The sequence below is a fragment of the Chrysemys picta genome, chromosome 3 (genome assembly GCF_011386835.1).
Source record: "Chrysemys picta bellii isolate R12L10 chromosome 3, ASM1138683v2, whole genome shotgun sequence".
Classification (NCBI taxonomy): Eukaryota; Metazoa; Chordata; order Testudines; family Emydidae; genus Chrysemys; species Chrysemys picta.
Window position 1 is genome coordinate 57,905,336 of NC_088793.1, and position 19,270 is coordinate 57,924,605.

At 38.4% G+C, this 19,270-nt stretch overlaps 2 protein-coding genes across 5 annotated transcripts in view; one reads left to right on the top strand and one right to left on the bottom strand.

Moving 5' to 3' along the window:
* SMAP1 (small ArfGAP 1) overlaps positions 1-17,092 on the top strand; it is a 208,350-nt gene extending 191,258 nt beyond the window's left edge. For both annotated transcript variants that reach the window (XM_005280077.5, XM_042848861.2), the window contains 4 exons: positions 2,517-2,644; positions 11,004-11,172; positions 11,924-12,252; positions 16,142-17,092. In XM_005280077.5, the coding sequence (XP_005280134.1) occupies positions 2,517-2,644; positions 11,004-11,172; positions 11,924-12,252; positions 16,142-16,276 (761 nt within the window). In that variant the 3' untranslated portion in view covers positions 16,277-17,092. The remainder of the gene's footprint in view (positions 1-2,516; positions 2,645-11,003; positions 11,173-11,923; positions 12,253-16,141) is intronic.
* B3GAT2 (beta-1,3-glucuronyltransferase 2) overlaps positions 17,091-19,270 on the bottom strand; it is a 46,287-nt gene continuing 44,107 nt past the window's right edge. For all 3 annotated transcript variants that reach the window (XR_010599484.1, XR_010599485.1, XM_005280080.4), the window contains 2 exons: positions 17,776-17,924; positions 17,091-17,689 (listed from right to left, as the gene is read on the bottom strand). Coding sequence is in view for 1 of the 3 variants with exons in the window: in XM_005280080.4 (XP_005280137.1) it covers positions 17,603-17,689; positions 17,776-17,924 (236 nt within the window). In the remaining 2 variants the exon portion in view is untranslated. The remainder of the gene's footprint in view (positions 17,690-17,775; positions 17,925-19,270) is intronic.

Sequence of the window (19,270 nt, forward strand, 5' to 3'; positions counted from 1 at the left end):
GAAAATTGGTCAATTTCATGTTTTCAGATGTTTACATCTGAAATTTAACGGGTTGTAATCATGGGGGTCCCGACCCAAAAAGGAGTTGGGGCGGGTGTTGCAAACCCGTTGTAGGGGGATTGCCATCCTCATGTTTGTGCTGTCTTCAGAGCTGGGCTCTGAAGGCAGCAGCTGCGGAGCTCCCTGGTTCCACGAGGTGGAGGTGGGTCTGATCACCCCCATACTGCTGGGAGCGCCCCAGCTAGATGCTCCATGCCGACATTCAATTAATGACATTTGAAACCGTTTGAACTTTTTTTTTACTTGCTTTTGTTAACTTAAAGCAGTGGTTCTCAAGTTTGAGGCTACCTTACAAAACGGCCTCAGATGCTCATATCTACCGATCAGTAAATTGAGCCCTTACTGTGATTTGCTGCTGTAAAGTGTCAATCAAAAAATCCTGTTAAGTTCTTTAACTTTCTTTTTAATTTTATCCTGACAAGCTGCTAATTGCATCTGGAAGGGGGCAGTTCCCTGTACAATGATCTCCCTCCCCTCCCCTCCCCCCCGCGGCTGTGAAGCAGTGGGGACAGGAAGCGAGTGGCGAGGAGCTATCTATAGCTGGGCGAGATATCCAAGAGCAGCTGTCCATGGAAAGAGGAAGTCCTGTCCCTCCTCAGCCTGTCGTGGGGTGCTCCCAGGGTGCTCCCAGCAGCATGGGGGAAATTGGACCCACCTCCATCTCCAGAAGCCTCCTGCAGCTAAAGGAACCTCCGGGACTGCCGCCCAGCCCCGGAGCTTCCTGCAGCAGGGGAGGTACCCAGAGGTGGGTCTGATCTCCCCCGAGAGCAGCTGTGCAGGGAAAGGACAAGTCTTGTTCCTCCCCAGCCCAGCTGGGACTAGCAGCCAGGAGCTCCAGGCTGAGACACTCCCAGTAGCACAGGGAGATTGGATTTCACAGGGCAGGGCTTATTTCATGGTCGGGGACACGTTTTTCATGGCCATTAAATTGGTAGGGCCCTATTTATTGTCTATAATTTATTATTTTAGTCTAATGGTTTTATTCTGTACAGCCACATCTGCAGTTTGACATGATGTAGTCTTTTGGCCAGGAGAGGCCATTTTAATGAGGTGTCTAGCCCTTCAGTGCCATAACTAGAGAAGTCTTTGCTTCTGCTCTCAGCAAAGGATACTCCCAGACTGATTCCTTTCTTATTCTACACAAAATACTTTATACAAAAAACTTAAGATGCAGATTCTATAAAGTGTAGCCAGAACATAAAGTTCCATGAAACCCATCCATTCAACTTCATATTATTTGCCTACCAAGTTCAGTGTAAGAAAGTTGTTAATTTCTTAATATATGGTGTAATGTGTATTCAGCTGTCACATATTCTTTCCATTTTTTCTAAATAATGATGTAAAATTTGATGCAAAACAATCTATAGGTGGTCCAGAAATGTCAACCATATTTTATAATATTTTTACATATTTGGCTACTTTTGGGAACATACCTTTCTCCACAGTCACTGTTTATATTAACAGTAATGTCCATGTTTTAATTTGGTATAGTCTCATCAACATCATAATCCTGAATCCTGCTAGGAGTAAAAAATAACAATTGATTTGTGGACCTGTTTTCTGTAAGATGTAACCCACACACTCACATGTCTACCCATATAGCAGTTATTAAATGTGGGGGGGGGGGGGATGTAAAATGTTTATACAGCATGAATTTGTTAAATGCCTTCTTCCAACTTCCATCATCTTCCAGGATTATCTAATTTGGACCTTAATCCTAGAAACACATTCGTGTATGCACAGCTTTACTCAGATGAGTAAATTCATGCATGTATATAAACATTGATATGTTCCAGGGCCTTAGATTATAAGTTCTGGACAGGTCATGAACCATGTTATTTTGTGGCTGTCAAGCACAATGTACACCTCTACTTCTATAGAAATAAATCTCTCTCGTTCTAAAAAAAAAAAAAGATACCTAACATCATCTTTTTTCTTCATGTGAAGAATGTATTCCATATTTTGAATAAATATGGCATTGTAAGTAACTTCAAGCATTATCAAATATTTAATTTGCCCTAGTTGTTCAAATGAATGTATTTGATAGCTCTCATGTTGAGTAGCCCAAAACTTTTGGGAGCTAGATGTAGGATAACTATTAAATTCCCATTCATAATACTATAGTGCTGGTGAGTGTTGGACTAAAATTGTGAAAATGCTTGCAAAACTGTATTCCATTAAACTGATTAAGATGCCATTGTGGAAGCCTTAAAACCGTATTTAAAATGTTCAGTTCTTAATTATATTGATATAATGTACTTTTAAAATTAGAAAAGTCCTTTCAGAATTTGCAGATATGAGATATTGTATTTCAGTGATTTGCTTCCAACACTGAGTATCTTTTTAACCAATGACAATTTAAGTGATTTGATTTATATATTCATATTTTACAATTATTAAATTCTTGTTTTAATAGAGGTTTCCACTTTAAAACTTGACTCCATTGTCTTTTTAAGATGGTCCTACTGAAGCACCAGTTACAAATGGAAGCACCACTACCGTAACAACACTGAACGATGACTTGGATATCTTTGGCCCAATGATCTCTAATCCTTTGCCAGCAGCTTCTGTACCTCCTGCTCAGGTAAACTTCAGAGAGGTGCATTTGCATGTTGTTTTCCTCTTTATTGAATTTTGTTTTGAAAAATGCCAGACCAAACTTTTAGACTGAAATCATCTACTTTTATAGGTACAGATATCGCATTAGGACAAGCTTTCCCACACTGCCTTACCAACATCTTAACCAGAACTAGAGAGATCAACAATACACAGTGAGAGAGAGTAGTTTTTCCTGTATGCCCATTCAATCTTTGGCCTCTCTGAGATTGCCCAGGAAGGTGTGGGTTGTCCCAGTTCTTGTCATGTGGACTTCTTGCACTAAGAACTAGACAAAGAACACCATCTGATGACATGTAGACAACTAAGCTGTCACCAGATGTCAACAACTTGTGATCTCAGAGCAGGCGTGGATTTTATCCGGTGAGCTAGATGTGAAAAGCAATATCCTTCACCAATCTGCTGACTATTTACCCGATTTTGTAAGGGAAAGAATGGATACGACTCTAATGGAGTTTTTTCTTACTATTTAAAGGTAGTCTGTTGTTGTTACTGGTTGGAGATGTTTTGATTTTTAATGTGGTTTTGGAGATTAATTTGAAACATACTTTTTATGATTTTTTTTATAAATCCACAATTTTCTGTAAAATATTTCTTTAAATGGATGGATCTTGACTTTGGGGGCTAATTATATTAGCTGGCAGCAGGAGAAGGCTGTTATCACAGAGTTGGGGGTGAACTGCTGGATCTGGGAGGGAACCAAGCCTGGCCCAACTGTCTACTACACCCCTCTCCTGCCTTAAAATAAGGAGTCCCCCCATGTGGGAATCCCAGGTTGTGTGGAGGCAATGGAATACCACGGCCATATGTTGAGTTTGGGTGGGGGGTAGGGTAGCAGTTATGGAGAGAGCCTGGCTCAATTTCTCCTCCCTGCCCCCCTGGAAGATGAGGGAGCTTCTGCCCCACGTGGTGCCCTTCAGAGAATGAGATGCTGGGGTCAATGTCTGCTGCTGCTCTGACAGCAGCATGGGCTCGGCTCTTTAAAATGTTCAGTAGTTTTGACATGTTGCAAAAATTTTCCTGAGGAAAACAAGTGAGAGAAGGGAAATGGTGATTTTTAGCATGTCACAACTCAGCTAAATCTCAGAGGAATGGAAAAAAGAAAAGGAGGTTCCCTGCTGAATATCAGAGGCCTGCTGCAAACAATGGAAGTGTTCATATTTCTCAAAGAAAAGGTTGTGAGAATACTGTAAGGGAGAGTGTCAGGCAGCCTAAATAGAGGGTAGCTACTACCTCCACATATAATATTGCTTTCTGTGACCCTTGCTTGTCCAACGACCTATACAATATGTTTCTCCTTCTCTAGGAGTCGTAGGCTGGTTTTGTGTTCCTTCTCAGGGTATGTCTACACTACCCGCCAAATCGGCGGGCAGCGATCGATCCAGCGGGGGTTGATTTATCGCGTGTAGTCTAGTCGCGATAAATCGATCCCCAAGCGCTCTCCCATCAAGTCCTGTAGTCCACCACTGCGAGAGGCGCAGGTGGAGTCAACGGGGGAGCGGCAGCAGTTGACTTACCGCAGTGAAGACACTGCGGTGAGTAAGTCTAAGTATGTCGACTTCTGCTACGTTATTCACATAGCTGAAGTTGCGTAATTTAGATCAATCCCCTCCCAGTGTAGACCAGGTCTCAGAAACCAGTTGTAGGAAGTAGCAGGATTCAGTCCCCCATGTGTAAAAGGGCTTCCTTAAAAGTCCTTGAAAATAGTCTGGAAGTCTTTTTTCTGCAAATTGGATCCTGAGCCTAACTGGCTTTATGCTTTTAAAATTTGCAAAAAAATTCTTCCTGGGCTTGAGTGGGGGACTTGATCATCCAAGATAATCCCTGTCCCCACAATCCATGATGCTGTAAAATGTAAGGTGGGAGAGGTGACACAAGAAGATGACCAGAAAGTGCTCTGCATGTGCAGCCCTCCTTGAAGGGAAAATCTGCCTGCTTTGCTAGGTCCCCCGCAGAAGGAGCAGAGTCCAGACAACTGAGGATGGGCCAGGTCTCTCTCCAGTCATCCTAGGCAGACTGATCCCATAGTTAGTTCCTGGCATGGGCTGTGCCAAGTTGGTTGAGCAGGCAACAGGAGACCCTTTGTTCCATATAGAACAAGTCCTGATTCTGAAGGAAGAGGCTGCAGAGAGTGCCAAGGGACAGGGGGAAAGTAGCATTAGCACTACTTTCTCCTGGAGCACTTCACAGTGGAGTGGCTCCAGCACCTACCACCTGCGGCTCCTTAAACACTGCTCACCCAGACTTTACCTTCCTAGTTTGGGATAAGCTATTTTGCCATGGAAACACTGGACGTATGTTCTCCTACAGGGATCTAGCCAGTATGAGTGGTCACAGAGATCATTGGTGGTTCTGTCAAGAATTCTGTCTGCCTGTGCTTACTGCTAGCAGTGGTCCTGTAGAGACTCCTAGAGCTCCTTTTATCTCTTCAGCAACCAACGGATCTCCTTACAGCCTCCCAGCCTTCAAGAAAATGCATCCTAGAATACTCAAGGAGCTAATAGAGGAGGTATCTGAGCCTCTAGCTATTATCTTTGGAAAATCATGGGAGACGGGAGAGATTCCAGAAGACTGGAAAAGGGCAAATATAGTGCCCATCTATAAAAAGGGAAATAAAAACAACCCAGGAAACTACAGACCAGTTAGTTTAACTTCTGTGCCAGGGAAGATAATGGAGCAAGTAATTAAGGAAATCATCTGCAAACACTGGTAAGGTGATAGGGAACAGCCAGCATGGATTTGTGAAGAACAAATCATGTCAAACCAATCTGATAGCTTTCTTTGATAGGATAACGAGCCTTGTGGATAAGGGTGAAGCTCTGGATGTGGTATACCTGGACTTTAGTAAGGCATTTGATACGGTCTCGCATGATATTCTTATTGATAAACTAGGCAAATACAATTTAGATGGGGCTACTATAAGGTGGATGCATAACTGGCTGGATAACCGTACTCAGAGAGTTGTTATTAATGATTCCCAATCCTGCTGGAAAGGCGTAACGAGTGGGGTACCGCAGGGGTCTTTTTTGGGACCGGCTCTGTTCAATATCTTCATCAACGACTTAGATATTGGCATAGAAAGTACGCTTATTAAGTTTGCGGCTGATACCAAACTGGGAGGGATTGCAACTGCTTTGGAAGACAGGGTCATAATTCAAAATGATCTGGACAAATTGGAGAAATGGTCTGAGTTAAACAGGATGAAGTTTAACAAAGACAAATGCAAAGTGCTCCACTTAGGAAGAAAAAATCAGTTTCACACATACAGAATGGGAAGAGACTGTCCAGGAAGGAGTATGGCAGAAAGGGATCTAGGGGTTATAGTGGACCACAAGCTAAATATGAGTCAACAGTGTGATGCTGTTGCAAAAAAAAGCAAACATGATTCTGGGATGCATTAACAGGTGTGTTGTGAGCAAGACACGAGAAGTCATTCTTCCGCTCTACACTGCGCTGGTTAGGCCTCAACTGGAGTATTGTGTCCAGTTCTGGGCACCGCATTTCAAGAAAGATGTGGAGAAATTGGAGAGGGTCCAGAGAAGAGCAACACGAATGATTAAAGGTCTTGAGAACATGACCTATGAAGGAAGGCTGAAAGAATTGGGTTTGTTTAGTTTGGAAAAGAGAAGACTGAGAGGGGACATGATAGCAGTTTTCAGGTATCTAAAAGGGTGTCATAAAGAGGAGGGAGAAAACTTGTTCACCTTAGCCTCTAAGGATAGAACAAGAAGCAATGGGTTTAAACTGCAGCAAGGGAGGTCTAGGTTGGACATTAGGAAAAAGTTCCTAACTGTCAGGGTGGTTAAACACTGGAATAAATTGCCTAGGGAGGTTGTGGAATCTCCATCTCTGGAGATATTTAAGAGTAGGTTAGATAAATGTCTGTCAGGGATGGTCTAGACGGTATTTGGTCCTGCCATGCGGGCAGGAGACTGGACTCGATGACTTCTCAAGGTCCCTTCCAGTCCTAGAATCTATGAATCTATGAAAAGGGAGACATCCTCTTAAATGTGCTATGCCCTACTTCTCCCAATCATTACAGAAGAGATTTGCCATTTGATGATTAAAAAGGACATAAGGAGAAGCATTTAAGACAAATTTAACCTATTTCCTGAATTTTAACCTTTCTAAGTATAGCAGCGCTAACAGGTCTTATAAATGTGACAAAAATTCCAAAGTCTGATTCAAATCATTATTTGAGTGGCCCTCTAACATCTCCGCTATCATAGGACAAAAAAAGGGGATTAGTGGGTTACAGATTGTTGTCCCTTTTATGTCCTATGAGTGCGGCGGTGTTTACGGGCGTTGAATGGTCCCTTAAAATATGTTCTAACTACTTATGCTAAACAGTCTGTTCCACCTTGCATTTAGCTGTGATACTCAAAGTATCTTTCCCAGACCTGAAGAAGAGCTCTGAGACTCAAAGCTTGTCTGTCCCACCAATACTTATCAAAATGATCCATGATAGCTAACATAGGGTTTACGGGCATCTGTGTCTTCATTTGAGGAAGGCAGATGTATAATTAACAGTGTTTCTTGACCAATTCAAAATATTGGGGCAGGAAATCAGTGGACAAAGTTTTTGTAGAACCAGCTGATAAAGAAGTAGCTTTCATACATAGAAAGTTTACAGACAACTCTTTCAGAACAGATAACCGTGCTCTACAGCCAAAATGCTTCTGAAATAAATGTAGTCAAACTTTACTAATTCTGGGTCACTGAGAACGAAAATGATGCTTAAAATTGTTGATTGGCTCTAGTTTTCAAGATATGCTATTGGGTCAGTATATACGACCCTCGACTTGGGAATGGCAGAGGATAAATGAGTTATAAAGGAAAGGGATCTCAATTTAAACCAGAAATGACTAAAATACATCTTTGACTGGATCTATGAATAAATCTATGACTGGGTTTGGACAGTACTTGCTTTTTAGGCAAAACAATGAATGATATTGCGTCCTACATGATATGAATTGCATCATGTTATTCCTAGAAGTCATGGATGATGCAATCATAACGAAGCTTACATCACTCCGCTGAACAAATTGCCCTATGTCAGCTCTAGAAATCATAGTGTCATGCTCTCTTATTTGTCAGTGTTTGATTTTGCAAAGGGACACATTTCTGTTTAGCCAAAGTGAGCAGAGATGCCTCGTACTTGTGTGAACAGTGCAGATAACTTCTGCTGTTTGTGGTGAAGTGACTTTTGCATCACAAAAGCGCAGTATAACCACTATGGTTAAGAAAGCCTATCACCTTTATTTTGGCTGCAAAATTGGAGATCAGGACAAGAGGTGGGCCCCACACATATGCTGCAACACTTGTGCAACAAAGCTTCGCCAGTGGTTGAACAGGAAAAGGAAATCTATGCCTTTTGCAGTGCCAATGCTTTGGAGAGAGCCAACTGATCATACCAGCAATTGTTACTTCTGCATGGTGCCTCCACTTGGGAAAGGTGTGTCAAAGAAGAAAAAGTGGACTGTGCATTCTCCAAACATTCCATCAGCTATACGCCCAGTATCCCACGGAGAAGGACTGCCGGTTCCTGATGCACCAGAATCATTCTCACTTGAGTCAGACGAAGAAGAGGATGAAACTTCTGGTCCTGAACCATCAGTGTCACAGGACCCACATTTTCTCCCATCATCCTCCTCTGAACCACAGCTCATAACACAAGGTGAACTGAATGACCTTGTCAGGGATTTGGAACTACCCAAGAGTAAGGCAGAGCTGTTGGGCTCCAGACTACAGCAGTGGAATCTCCTGGAAGGTGATGTTAGGGTTTCCATGTTCCGTGACCGTCAAAAGGATCTTGTCCCATTCTTCTTCATGGAAGGTGATCTTGTAGCCTGCAACAAGATCGATGGTGTGATGGCAGCACTCGACATCGTTCACGATCCAGATGAGTGGAGACTGCTCATTGATTCATCGAAGACGAGTCTTAAAGCTGTTTTACTGCATAATGGCAATGTTTTGCCATCAATTCCAGTTGGTCATGCAGTCCATATGAAGGAAACCTATGACAACATGAAACAACTTTTGAGGTGCATAAACTATGACCAACATCAGTGGCAGCTTTGTGGCCATTTGAAGGTTGTTGCTCTCTTGCTTGGTCTGCAGACTGGATACACAAAGTACTGCTGTTTTCTCTGCGAATGGGATAGTCGTGCAAGAGATTGCCACTACATCAAGAAAGATTGGCCACTCCGACAGTCATTGGAGCCTGGGAGGAAAAGTGTTCAGCATCCACCACTTGGTGAATCAAGGAAGATTTTGTTACCGCCCTTACACATCAAGCTGGGTCTGATGAAGATCTTTGTCAAGGCCATTGACAAAACACAAGCAGTTTTCAAGTACCTCCGTGGAAAATTTCCAAGGTTAAGTGAAGCTAAGATAAAGGAAGGTGTCTTTGTTGGTCCTCAGATTTGTGAACTTCTTCAAGATGATGCATTTGACCATGCACTGCGTGGCAAGGAAAAGACAGCATGGAAAGCCTTCCAGTTAGTGGCGATAAATTTTCTCGGAAACAACAAGGCAGACAACTACAGGTTGTTGGTGGAAAACCTCCTCAAGGCATACAAAAGCCTTGGTTGCAACATGTCACTAAAGATACATTTTTTGCACTCTCATCTAGATTTTTTTCCACCGAACTGCGGAGCAGTGAGCGACGAGCACGGCGAGCGATTTCACCAGGACATTGCAACAATGGAGAAACGCTATCAGGGCAAATGGAGCCCATCAATGCTTGCAGACTATTGCTGGACAGTGACAAGAGATGTTCCATTTAATGAATACAAGAGACAAGCCAAGAAGCGCCAAATAGACACTGAATAGGACTAAACTATGTACATAATAGTTTTTTGCCTTTTGTTTCATAATAAATTTTATTTAGATAACCCTTTTGCTGATTTTTAAAGTGTTACATAAACAGGACAGGTGAAATATTATCATGTAAAGCAACCATAAAGATATGAAAAGACCTAGGTTTACAATTTGATTAAAACTCTACTATCTACACAATGTACATAGACATTAAATGTAAAAACTTAAATATCTTAGAAACAGTAGCCAATCAGTTGTTTTAATTGTCATATTTGAATTCAGCACATCAAAATACATAATAAATAGCACATTTTATCTCTAAAGCAGACAACTTCTCAAAAATTGTAGACCAGTGTTATAGGGCTTACAACTGGTGTATTCTCCAGTATTGGGAGCCCATATTGGCCCAGGTATGAGGTAGATAGTTGAGGACGGGGTTTAACCCTGCAAATTCTGTGTGTGTGTGTTTGTGTGTGAGAGAGAGAGAGCGATCTTCTGGTGATAAAAATTCCCTGTAACCTAACTCCCCCCATTTATATTAATTCTTATGGGGAAATCTAATTTGCTTAAAATCGTTTCGCTTAAAGTCACATTTTTCAGGAACAGAACTACAACATTAGCTAGGAGTTACTGAAGTGAGTTCCTATTGTTAAGATAAACATTTCTTTCTGGTAGAGGATTATGTTGTATAAAGACAATATGTTGTCTATTCAGATACCAGAGGCAAGGAATCATCTTGTTTGTGTATCAGTAACAAAATAATAGAACCTGAAGGCCATCTTTGTGTAATTTGTTTCTAAAGCATTAATTAAAAAGTAATAAGGCTGAGAAAAATTGAAGGTAGACTAGAGGCTTATGAAAATTGAGATAGTGTTTATTTTCTTAGTGATAGCAAAGTAACTATCTAAAAGTCAGTTTCCAGATGTGAAAATATCAAGCAACAATTCACAGGCAACATATTTCAGAGAAGCTATGTTACTTATAATTTAGTGTAAAATTCTATTGCACGATATTCTTAGACTAAAGAAGCTAATTGTAGACAAGGTAATGTCTTCCAACACTGTGAAAAGCTTTTGTTTTAGTTCCTATCTAATTTCCTCTCTAAGAGGATTAATGAAAAATGTGAAATTGTAACGTCCTTCTTGGTTTCTTAATCATTTTTCATCATTTAACTTCATTTTATGAAGTATGCTATCCACAGATGGAAAATTTAGGAACAGCAAGAGTCGTGTAACCAATGTATATAAGCACAAATTCACTCAGTCATTTTTGCTGCTTGTGTTAACCTGAATGGGTCCTCCTTGCAGATGCTATGCATTGGCAGGTATTTGGGTTTCTTTGTGGTAATATTACAAATTCTAAAATACTGATTCATTTACAACTAATTTAATAACCAAATTGCTTTTAATTTAGTTTGGGAGTGAGAATGCACAGCTCTTAATCTGATATAATTTCCACTGGTAGCTTCATTCAATAGCCTGTCTGTTTTGACCTTTATTTCCCAGAGCACTTCCACTAAACCAACAGCAGCCACCTTATCTGCTGCATCCGGGGATCTTGATCTATTCACTGAGCAAACAACAAAATCAGAAGAGTCAGCGAAGAAACAACTCTCCAAAGACTCCATCTTATCACTGTATGGCACTGGGACCATGCAGCAGCAAAATGCTCCAGGTAATTAATTTTCAAATCCTGTTTCCAAAGTGATTCAATTTTTAAGCAGTGTTTAGAATACAGTAATTATAATCTGCTGTCAACATAAAATTAAACACATTTGTCCTTATTTATGTATATTCAAGTGGATTTGTTTGTTCTTACCATTTTCACAGCTGAAAAGTTAAAATGAATGAAGCATTAAGACTAGAAGAAAAAGGAGTACAGGATTCAGGCTGATTTTATTTTATTAGATGTTATAGCTGTTCTCATATTATAATCACATACAAAATATACTGATAATCCTAATTTTTATTATTTGATATAACTTTTGTTGTATGATCATTCATTACTTGGGTATGCAATGAGATTCCTCAGTATGTGAACAGAAGACTGCCTAAATCATTACAAAGTCATGTTTAGATCTCATTAAACTGGTGGGAATCCACTAATTTTCAGTAGTGTGACTGAGACAAGAGATGCTGGTGCAAATGAGATAAAAAATTGGCTCTGAGGCTGAAGAGCTCAGCTTTGGCAGTTAAACTGTTATTTATTGTGCCAGTTTTGTTAATACACCATTCTTTCTTATCACTTTCGCAATTTTGCCAGATACTGATTTTGTGTACAATAGGGTGGACAGAATCAGCTCTACAAATTACCTTCTAAAACTGGCATTTAGTGATTCAAACTTTAGGGAAGAAAATCAGTAAAAAATATTTTTCTTCCTTTCTGTTCCTCCCTCTTCTCCCCCCCCCCCCTTTCCAAAATGCAGGTATTTTCATGGGATCTTCTTCCATGCCATTTACCACACAACCATCAACTCATTTTCAAGGTTTTCCAGCCATGGGAGTACCTGTGCCTGCAGCTGGTGGAATGATGGGAAATATGATGGGACAATCAGTGCCTGTCATAGGACAGAACACAGGTATGATGGTGGGCATGGGAATGCCCAATGGTTTCACTGGCACTACACAAACTGGTGTGATGGGACTTCCTCAAAATGTCGTTGGACCCCAAGGAGGAATGGTGGGACAAATGGTTACTGCACAAAATAACTATGGCATGCAACAAAATCAACAGGCTCAATGGAACATCTCTCAGGTGAGGATTTTTTTGCCCCTATATTGATTGGATAAAAGTTACTGTTTTATGAATGGTTACAAAGTAGCAGTCGTGTTAGTCTGTATCCGCAAAAAGAACAGGAGTACTTGTGGCACCTCAGAGACTAACAAATTTATTTCAGCATAAGCTTTCGTGGGCTACAGCTCACTTCTTCAGATGCATAGAGTGGACACTGCATCCGAAGAAGTGAGCTGTAGCCCACGAAAGCTTATGCTGAAATAAATTTGTTAGTCTCTAAGGTGCCACAAGTACTCCTGTTGTTTTTGTTTTATGAATAAAATCATTCGTTTTCTACAAGCTATACTTGGAAAGCTGTAGCTCTGTTCTGTTGTAGACCCTGTGATGAAACTGTTTCTTCCATGTCTGAGACGGCTGCATAAAATTACAGATGTGATGCATTTAAACTTAGAGTAAAGAAACCAGCTATAATTCTGAGTGCAATTTAGCCAACTCCTAGAACAGATTGAACAATGTACTTTAAAATGACTACCACAAATACCACAATCTCTGAGTTACTGTGTATTAACTGCTGTTGCCCAATTCATGGAGCCAGATTCTCCAATCAGTTGTATGTGTGCAACTCCATTCATTTTAATGGTATTGCACGCATGTAAGTGAGCACAGAACTTAGACCCAATGAGAATGGCCATTTGCCATTCATCTGCACTTTCAAATGAGATACTTTAAAATAGGCTTTAGTGGAGGATGCACATTACTGTTTGTGCCCTGACTCTACTGTAGTTGAATAATGGTTAGTCTAACCAAATAATCTGAAAATAGTTTACCCTTTTTTTATTTTGATAAAACATGTTTGAAGGTTCCATTGTAGTAACAATTATAAAGAGTGTTGATGTGTGTGCTCAGTACTGTATTGGTCAGTGGTGCCCAAACTTTTCCTGTCATGGCCCCCCCTTACCAGTAATGGAATCTGTCCGCCTCCCACCCACCCCCATTACTGCACAGCCAAAGCTTCTGCAGCATAGGACCTTGGGCTGACAGCGAAGCTGGGGGCAGAACTGGGGATGGTGGTAGTGAGGGAATGAGGGTGGAGTGGGGCTAGGTGGTACTCCCTCCCCATGCCATGGGGGCTGGCCCACGCCCTGCCACGTGCCCCTCCCGAACGTACTTTCGTGCCCCCCAACAAGGGTGTATCCCACAGTTTGGGGACCACTGATTTAAGCGATTCAGTGTAACATTCTAAAAGCAAATATTTCAAGAGAGAGGTTAATTTTATATCTAAATTAATTTTTGTTTTCGTTGGAAGTTTAAGGAGCTAAACATGTATAGCATAATCATTCATTTTGTATTTAATGTACATGATTTTAATCGATCATGTTAAGTTTTTGGTCTCAACATACATATCATAATTTCAAATTTAATTTTAAATATTTATATTTAAAAACCTTGTATTTAATTTACATTTTAAAAAATCATATTTTTAAATAATTGATTTATATCCTAACAGGGTGGATAACAAATATTTTTTGCTTATCGGTCAAATCTTACAATTGTATCATTTTCTAAAAAATAAGTTTAGAATACTTATCTCAAAAAAAGTCCCAAAACAGCTTGCATTTTTCCAAATATGGGGTTTTCTGGGAACAGGACATTTTTAAAAAATGAAAACATAGTTACATAATTGTATATAATCTACCAATAATTATAGCTAAATATTTGTTTCTCTTAAGTAATTTTTGTGGCATATGCTAATTCTGCACAAACATTTTGCTAATAAATTTATATAAAATATAGTTGAAAAATCACAGGCTTTTGTATGTAAATATAAAATAAAGCCTTCCTTTCCAGTTTGAAAACAATCTGTTGGATAGGTTCATTTTGTAATAGTTCATGAAAATGAGAAAGTCAGTGTTCTGTATTTCTAGATCATAAAGCACACTCAAGAATGAGATGCTGCACTTTCCTTGATCAGCAAATGAGAGACAACTCAATTCATAAAAGATCTGAAATATTCCAGAGCCTTCACTCCCTGCAAACAGATACAATTAGAAATTCAGTATCACACTGCAAACATAATTTTGAAATTTGGATAGAGAACACTTTAAAAAAAAAAAAAACATGAAATCTTTAACCTCTATCTGCAGAAAACTCTCTGTAAAGCTTGATCATTCATAGTTCATTTCTTTAAACTTTGGATGGACTAATTCACAAAAAAGGTTTAATTAATTAAAAAGGACATCCAGTTACTGCCTTTCATTTAATTTTAGTATAATGATCCAAAAAATGAGTCATTTTACAAAGGTGGTAAGAATACTGCTTACCTTCTACCAAAGTAATTAATTCACAGTAATTTTTAAGAATCAATATGAAAATAGTCTTCTCCTACCAAAACATTCTAGTGATTAAAAAAAATCAAAAATGTAATTGCAGAATAAATATGCACTAAGTAAAATCATATTTATCTGAAGTGTTCTGGGAACAAAACAGCAGTGGGAGAAATTAGGATTTTAAATAACGCGTAGGAGTTACTGGGTAAGTGATGACTGCAGGGGAACATAACAGGTAAGAGGCCATTTTGATAAAACAGTGTTGAGATAAACAGGGTTGTACACTCACTTCTGAATTGTAATTTTAAAAAAAATCATAGTGTGAAGGATTTTGCTGAAAGTACTTTAAAATTAATTTTAATTAGTTACTGTGAATATTTCACTTTGATAGAGTAAAATTATGTTACGATGATAGCTAATGTCCTGACTCTTCTAATTCATATATACAAAGTCAAACCAGTAATAACGGAAACATGGAAATTATAAAATGCAGGATAGATTAACCTGTGGACTAAAATGCTGACTGAAAATGCTAAACTATTTTTATTTTGTGGAATAAGTTAACTCAGTTTTTTGAACTAGAGGGTAAGAGACCTACTACTACAGATACCCAAAAAATTTCGTTGCGTCCAATGAGGGGGGGACACATCAGGTTAGAATTAGATATTTGGAAAAAACTCTTAACATCTTAGCTTAAGGCTGAAATTTTTGAAAAACTGTTTTACTTCACCATTTATGTTTACATATGTGATTACTTTTCAAAGCATAATGGCAGCCACTACTTTCAGACACATTTTAGTTTATTCATACTGAGAAATGCTGTTTACCTTAATGCATTTTCAGATTGCAAAGCTGACCAGAACATTACAAATTAACATAGTGTAATAAATCTATATAACCCCTTAAAGTACACTTCATATGTTTATTATAGATGTAAGCAGCAATGTAATTATTTTATCATTCCTCTCCAGTTACAAATGTTTTAGTGATAAGACAGTATTAACACGATTCTTACCTTGCTTTCTCCTGACTGGCCAAACACCTGGAAGCCAATTTGTTGATGTGCTAAACCAGCTTTTGACAGGCGTTTCATTTAATAAAAAAAATTAAATGCTGTTTTTGTATATTTGGATTTCCATCCAAATGGAGCTTGCCTTCAATCACAAATAAAAATATTATGAATCATCTAATTAATACTTCATTCACCATTTTCTAACATAAAATGTAAAAATTAAGAATCTAAAGGTGAGTTAAGCTATATAATACACTGTATCTTGCTGGTTAGCCAAAAAAAGGACCATATTTAGCAGCAAATAACATGTTGTAATAGGCTGATTCTTATTACTTGATAACTTTCTTTAGGAAAATAACTAAAAATTACAAATGCAAAATATGATTAAAATCAATTTGTTAAATCAAGGTTTCCTGCTTGCTGATTTAAATTAGTGATTTAAATCAATCCACCATTTTGTTCCCTAACATTATATTTACTTGGTTTAGGAACCCTTTTACTGTTTCAAGCTGATAAAAAGTTTGTGTGCTCTAACACCAGTACTAACTAGAACTGTGTGTGCATTTCACAGATGAATCAGCAAATGGCTGGCATGAATCTCACTAGTTCCAGCAATGTGATGGGCTTTGGCCAGCCCCCCAATACAGTGGCAGGATGGACAGGAAGCTCTTCAGGTCAGACTCTCAGCACACAACTGTGGAAATGAAAATTGCAACAGAAGTTTCATGCAGAACAGTCACTTGACATTCCTTGCTCAAATGCATTTATTCTTTTTCTTTTCTCCCAGTTGTTCAGATTAAGAAGTTATCTAACTGACTGTGTTGTGGGCTATATTGATTTAAATTTGATGTGGCGGAAAGCAGATTGAGAATACATTTATATATCATTGGCAGCTCTTTCATATTACAGTACATATGATTTCATAAACCATATCAACCAGCTGCTTTACCAACTGCATACTCAATTTTTTTCCTCAAAATTATAGATCAAACATTTGCATATAAGGGACGTAGCTATCATGTTAGTAATATCTCTAAATATATAAACCTTGCCCCCCAAATTACCCAGTAACCCTTGTAGAAGGTACTGTATGAACAAATGTTTAATCATACAAATAGAATGTAAATGTATCACTGAACAATGTTTTTAGTGTATCAAACATACTGTGTTTTATCATTCATTTCACTGTGATGTTATTATGGTGTGCTTAACAGGGAACATGGTTAGTGAAAGCAAGATAAACCTGGATATTACTGTAGTTCCACACATTTTTAGTTTATTCTTTTAAAACATGAATATTTGATCCATTTGAATTTCCTGTGATAAAATATGCAATTTGGCTCCATATGTGTATGGGTATAGAGAACTTATTGCACAATATGCATACAGGGTAACTCACCACATAAGGATACTTTTTGTCCTTGCAGATATATCCAGGTTTGACAGTAATTGTGTTTACATTTTATGGTGCCTCGTATTGATAAAATGTTATTTCCCTATATTAAAAAGATAAAGCCATAAACCATTGTGTGGTTTTTATTTCATGCTGTATGATCTACCTTGTCACTGTGACTTCAAGAAAGTTGTTGTGTAATACAAGAAAAACACATTTAATCTGGAAAGTGCTTTGAACAAATATTTTTGGTGACCAACATTTTGCAATCTTACACCAGTTTATAATAATTCCATCAATTAAGTTGGATAAATAATGTTTCTGAAAATGTTGCACTTCAGTTCTTTCACTCTTGATTGGTATTACTATGTGGAAACTCTTAAAACAAATGCTTATATTTGAGTTCGATGATACTGAGCTGAGAAATGCATGCAAAACAAGACAAAAGATGTTATGTCTCTTAAGATATCAGATTTGCTTATCTGACAAATTTTTGTTTGTACAGAAGTCCATCAGATGACGAGTACAGGATGTTGCAGAGTGGTAGATTGTACACTGCTTGAATTCTTAATTGAAGTTTCAGGCATCTTCAGCCACATCCATTTCCTACAGTATGTCCCCCACAGTTATATCTCTAGATCATACCTCAATTTTAACTGTGTCTAGGTGGTATTTTGGCTCATTACCTAGATTTACCTTTTCTGTTCGAGTGTGCCATACAAGAACCTAAAAAACAGAAGGTTAATTAGTGCAGTATTCGGTAATCTACAAAGATAGCTATAAGTATTCTGCAATGATAGTGGAATTGGTACCTTTGTGCAATTGTTTGCTTTTGGTTCCAGCTCCTCCACGGTTGTTATCTGTTTCAGAAAATCAGATTCTTGCATTCCTGGTTGAGACCCACGGCGTTTGAATACAGCTTTAGGGTTTGACAGAATCACCTGAAGGCTCACAGCAAATCCTTTAAGACAAGTTTTTAAAATAAGAAGTCAAAAGTTTTAAATTTTTCACGTGGATATCATTTAAATCTGAAAATGGTTAGGAATTTGCATATTTGTTATTTTATATTCTTATGTATTATTCGGGTAGACTTTTACGTACTGTACAATTGTAGACTAAAACCTATTGATGAAATTGATTTCTTTTTGCTGTGAAATTGTCTGTTTCACTTAATTTCTGCACATTTATACCTACTGCCTATTGTGCAACAAAATCGGTTTTGTTTTTATATTTTCTTTTAGCTGATTAACTGTGCTGTCTCAAAAATCAATGCTTTCTCTTACTTTTCATTGTCTTGGTAAATATAAACCAATACTAATATAAATGTTATGAATTCACATGTGCTAGTATAAACACTTCCAGCTGAAATATGAAGGTAAGTTAAAACAGGAAGACTAAGCCAAGCAGCTCAGTGTCTTCTCTGAAATAGCTTTTTTTAGTTACTGAAGTTTAGGATTTCAAACTGAACTCTGTTGTTGCTGGAAGGCAAGTAAATTTAGATTGATTTTGGCATTATAATTTATATCGTTTGTATTAATAGTTTGGTGTACAAAAAAAATACATGTTTTATTAAAGAAGTATCCACAGATCTCCAGATTGTAGTCACCTAACCTAACACAAGCCAACTGACAAGTTTTAGGACTAAGCAATCTGACATGTATGCTTGTAATATGAGCTGGCCAGTTTTTGAAAAACATTCAACACAAGGGCAACACACCTACTGGAAAAAGAAATTACAGATGCTCATTCTAAGGCATGTATTAACAGACCTGTTACATTCACCAATAAAATGCTCCTCAAGGGCAGTTTGGAATGGTGTCCATTGTATTTTTCTCAAAGGAGTCACAACATAATTTTGAAATCTGTTCTGGAATACTGGCGAGAGCTATTTAATGCTGCAAAGAGTCTGAAATGTAACTTTATTGGCATATATATCAGTCCCATTTTCTACTACAATAATCCTGCAGGGATACTTTCTCTGAAATGATCATATCTGAAGGAACTCTAGTATCTTATCAGGTCCCTTTAGTGCAGCATCCTTTTTAGATATGAAAGTGCAACTGAATAAAAAGGAAATATTTTCATGCATCACATGCAAAACAGCTTTTAAGTGCTGTTGTTGCCGATGCAAAACAGCTTTTAAGTGCTGTTGTTGCCGTCTTGCAAGTACTTGAGTTAGACCTGAAAATAGATGGTCTCCACTTTAGCAAGTCAAGTCAGGTACCAACAGGGGAGATCTAAAAATAGTACAGCTTGTAAAGCCATTCTGAAACTGATTCAGGTAAAACAGTTTATATTTTCTGAATA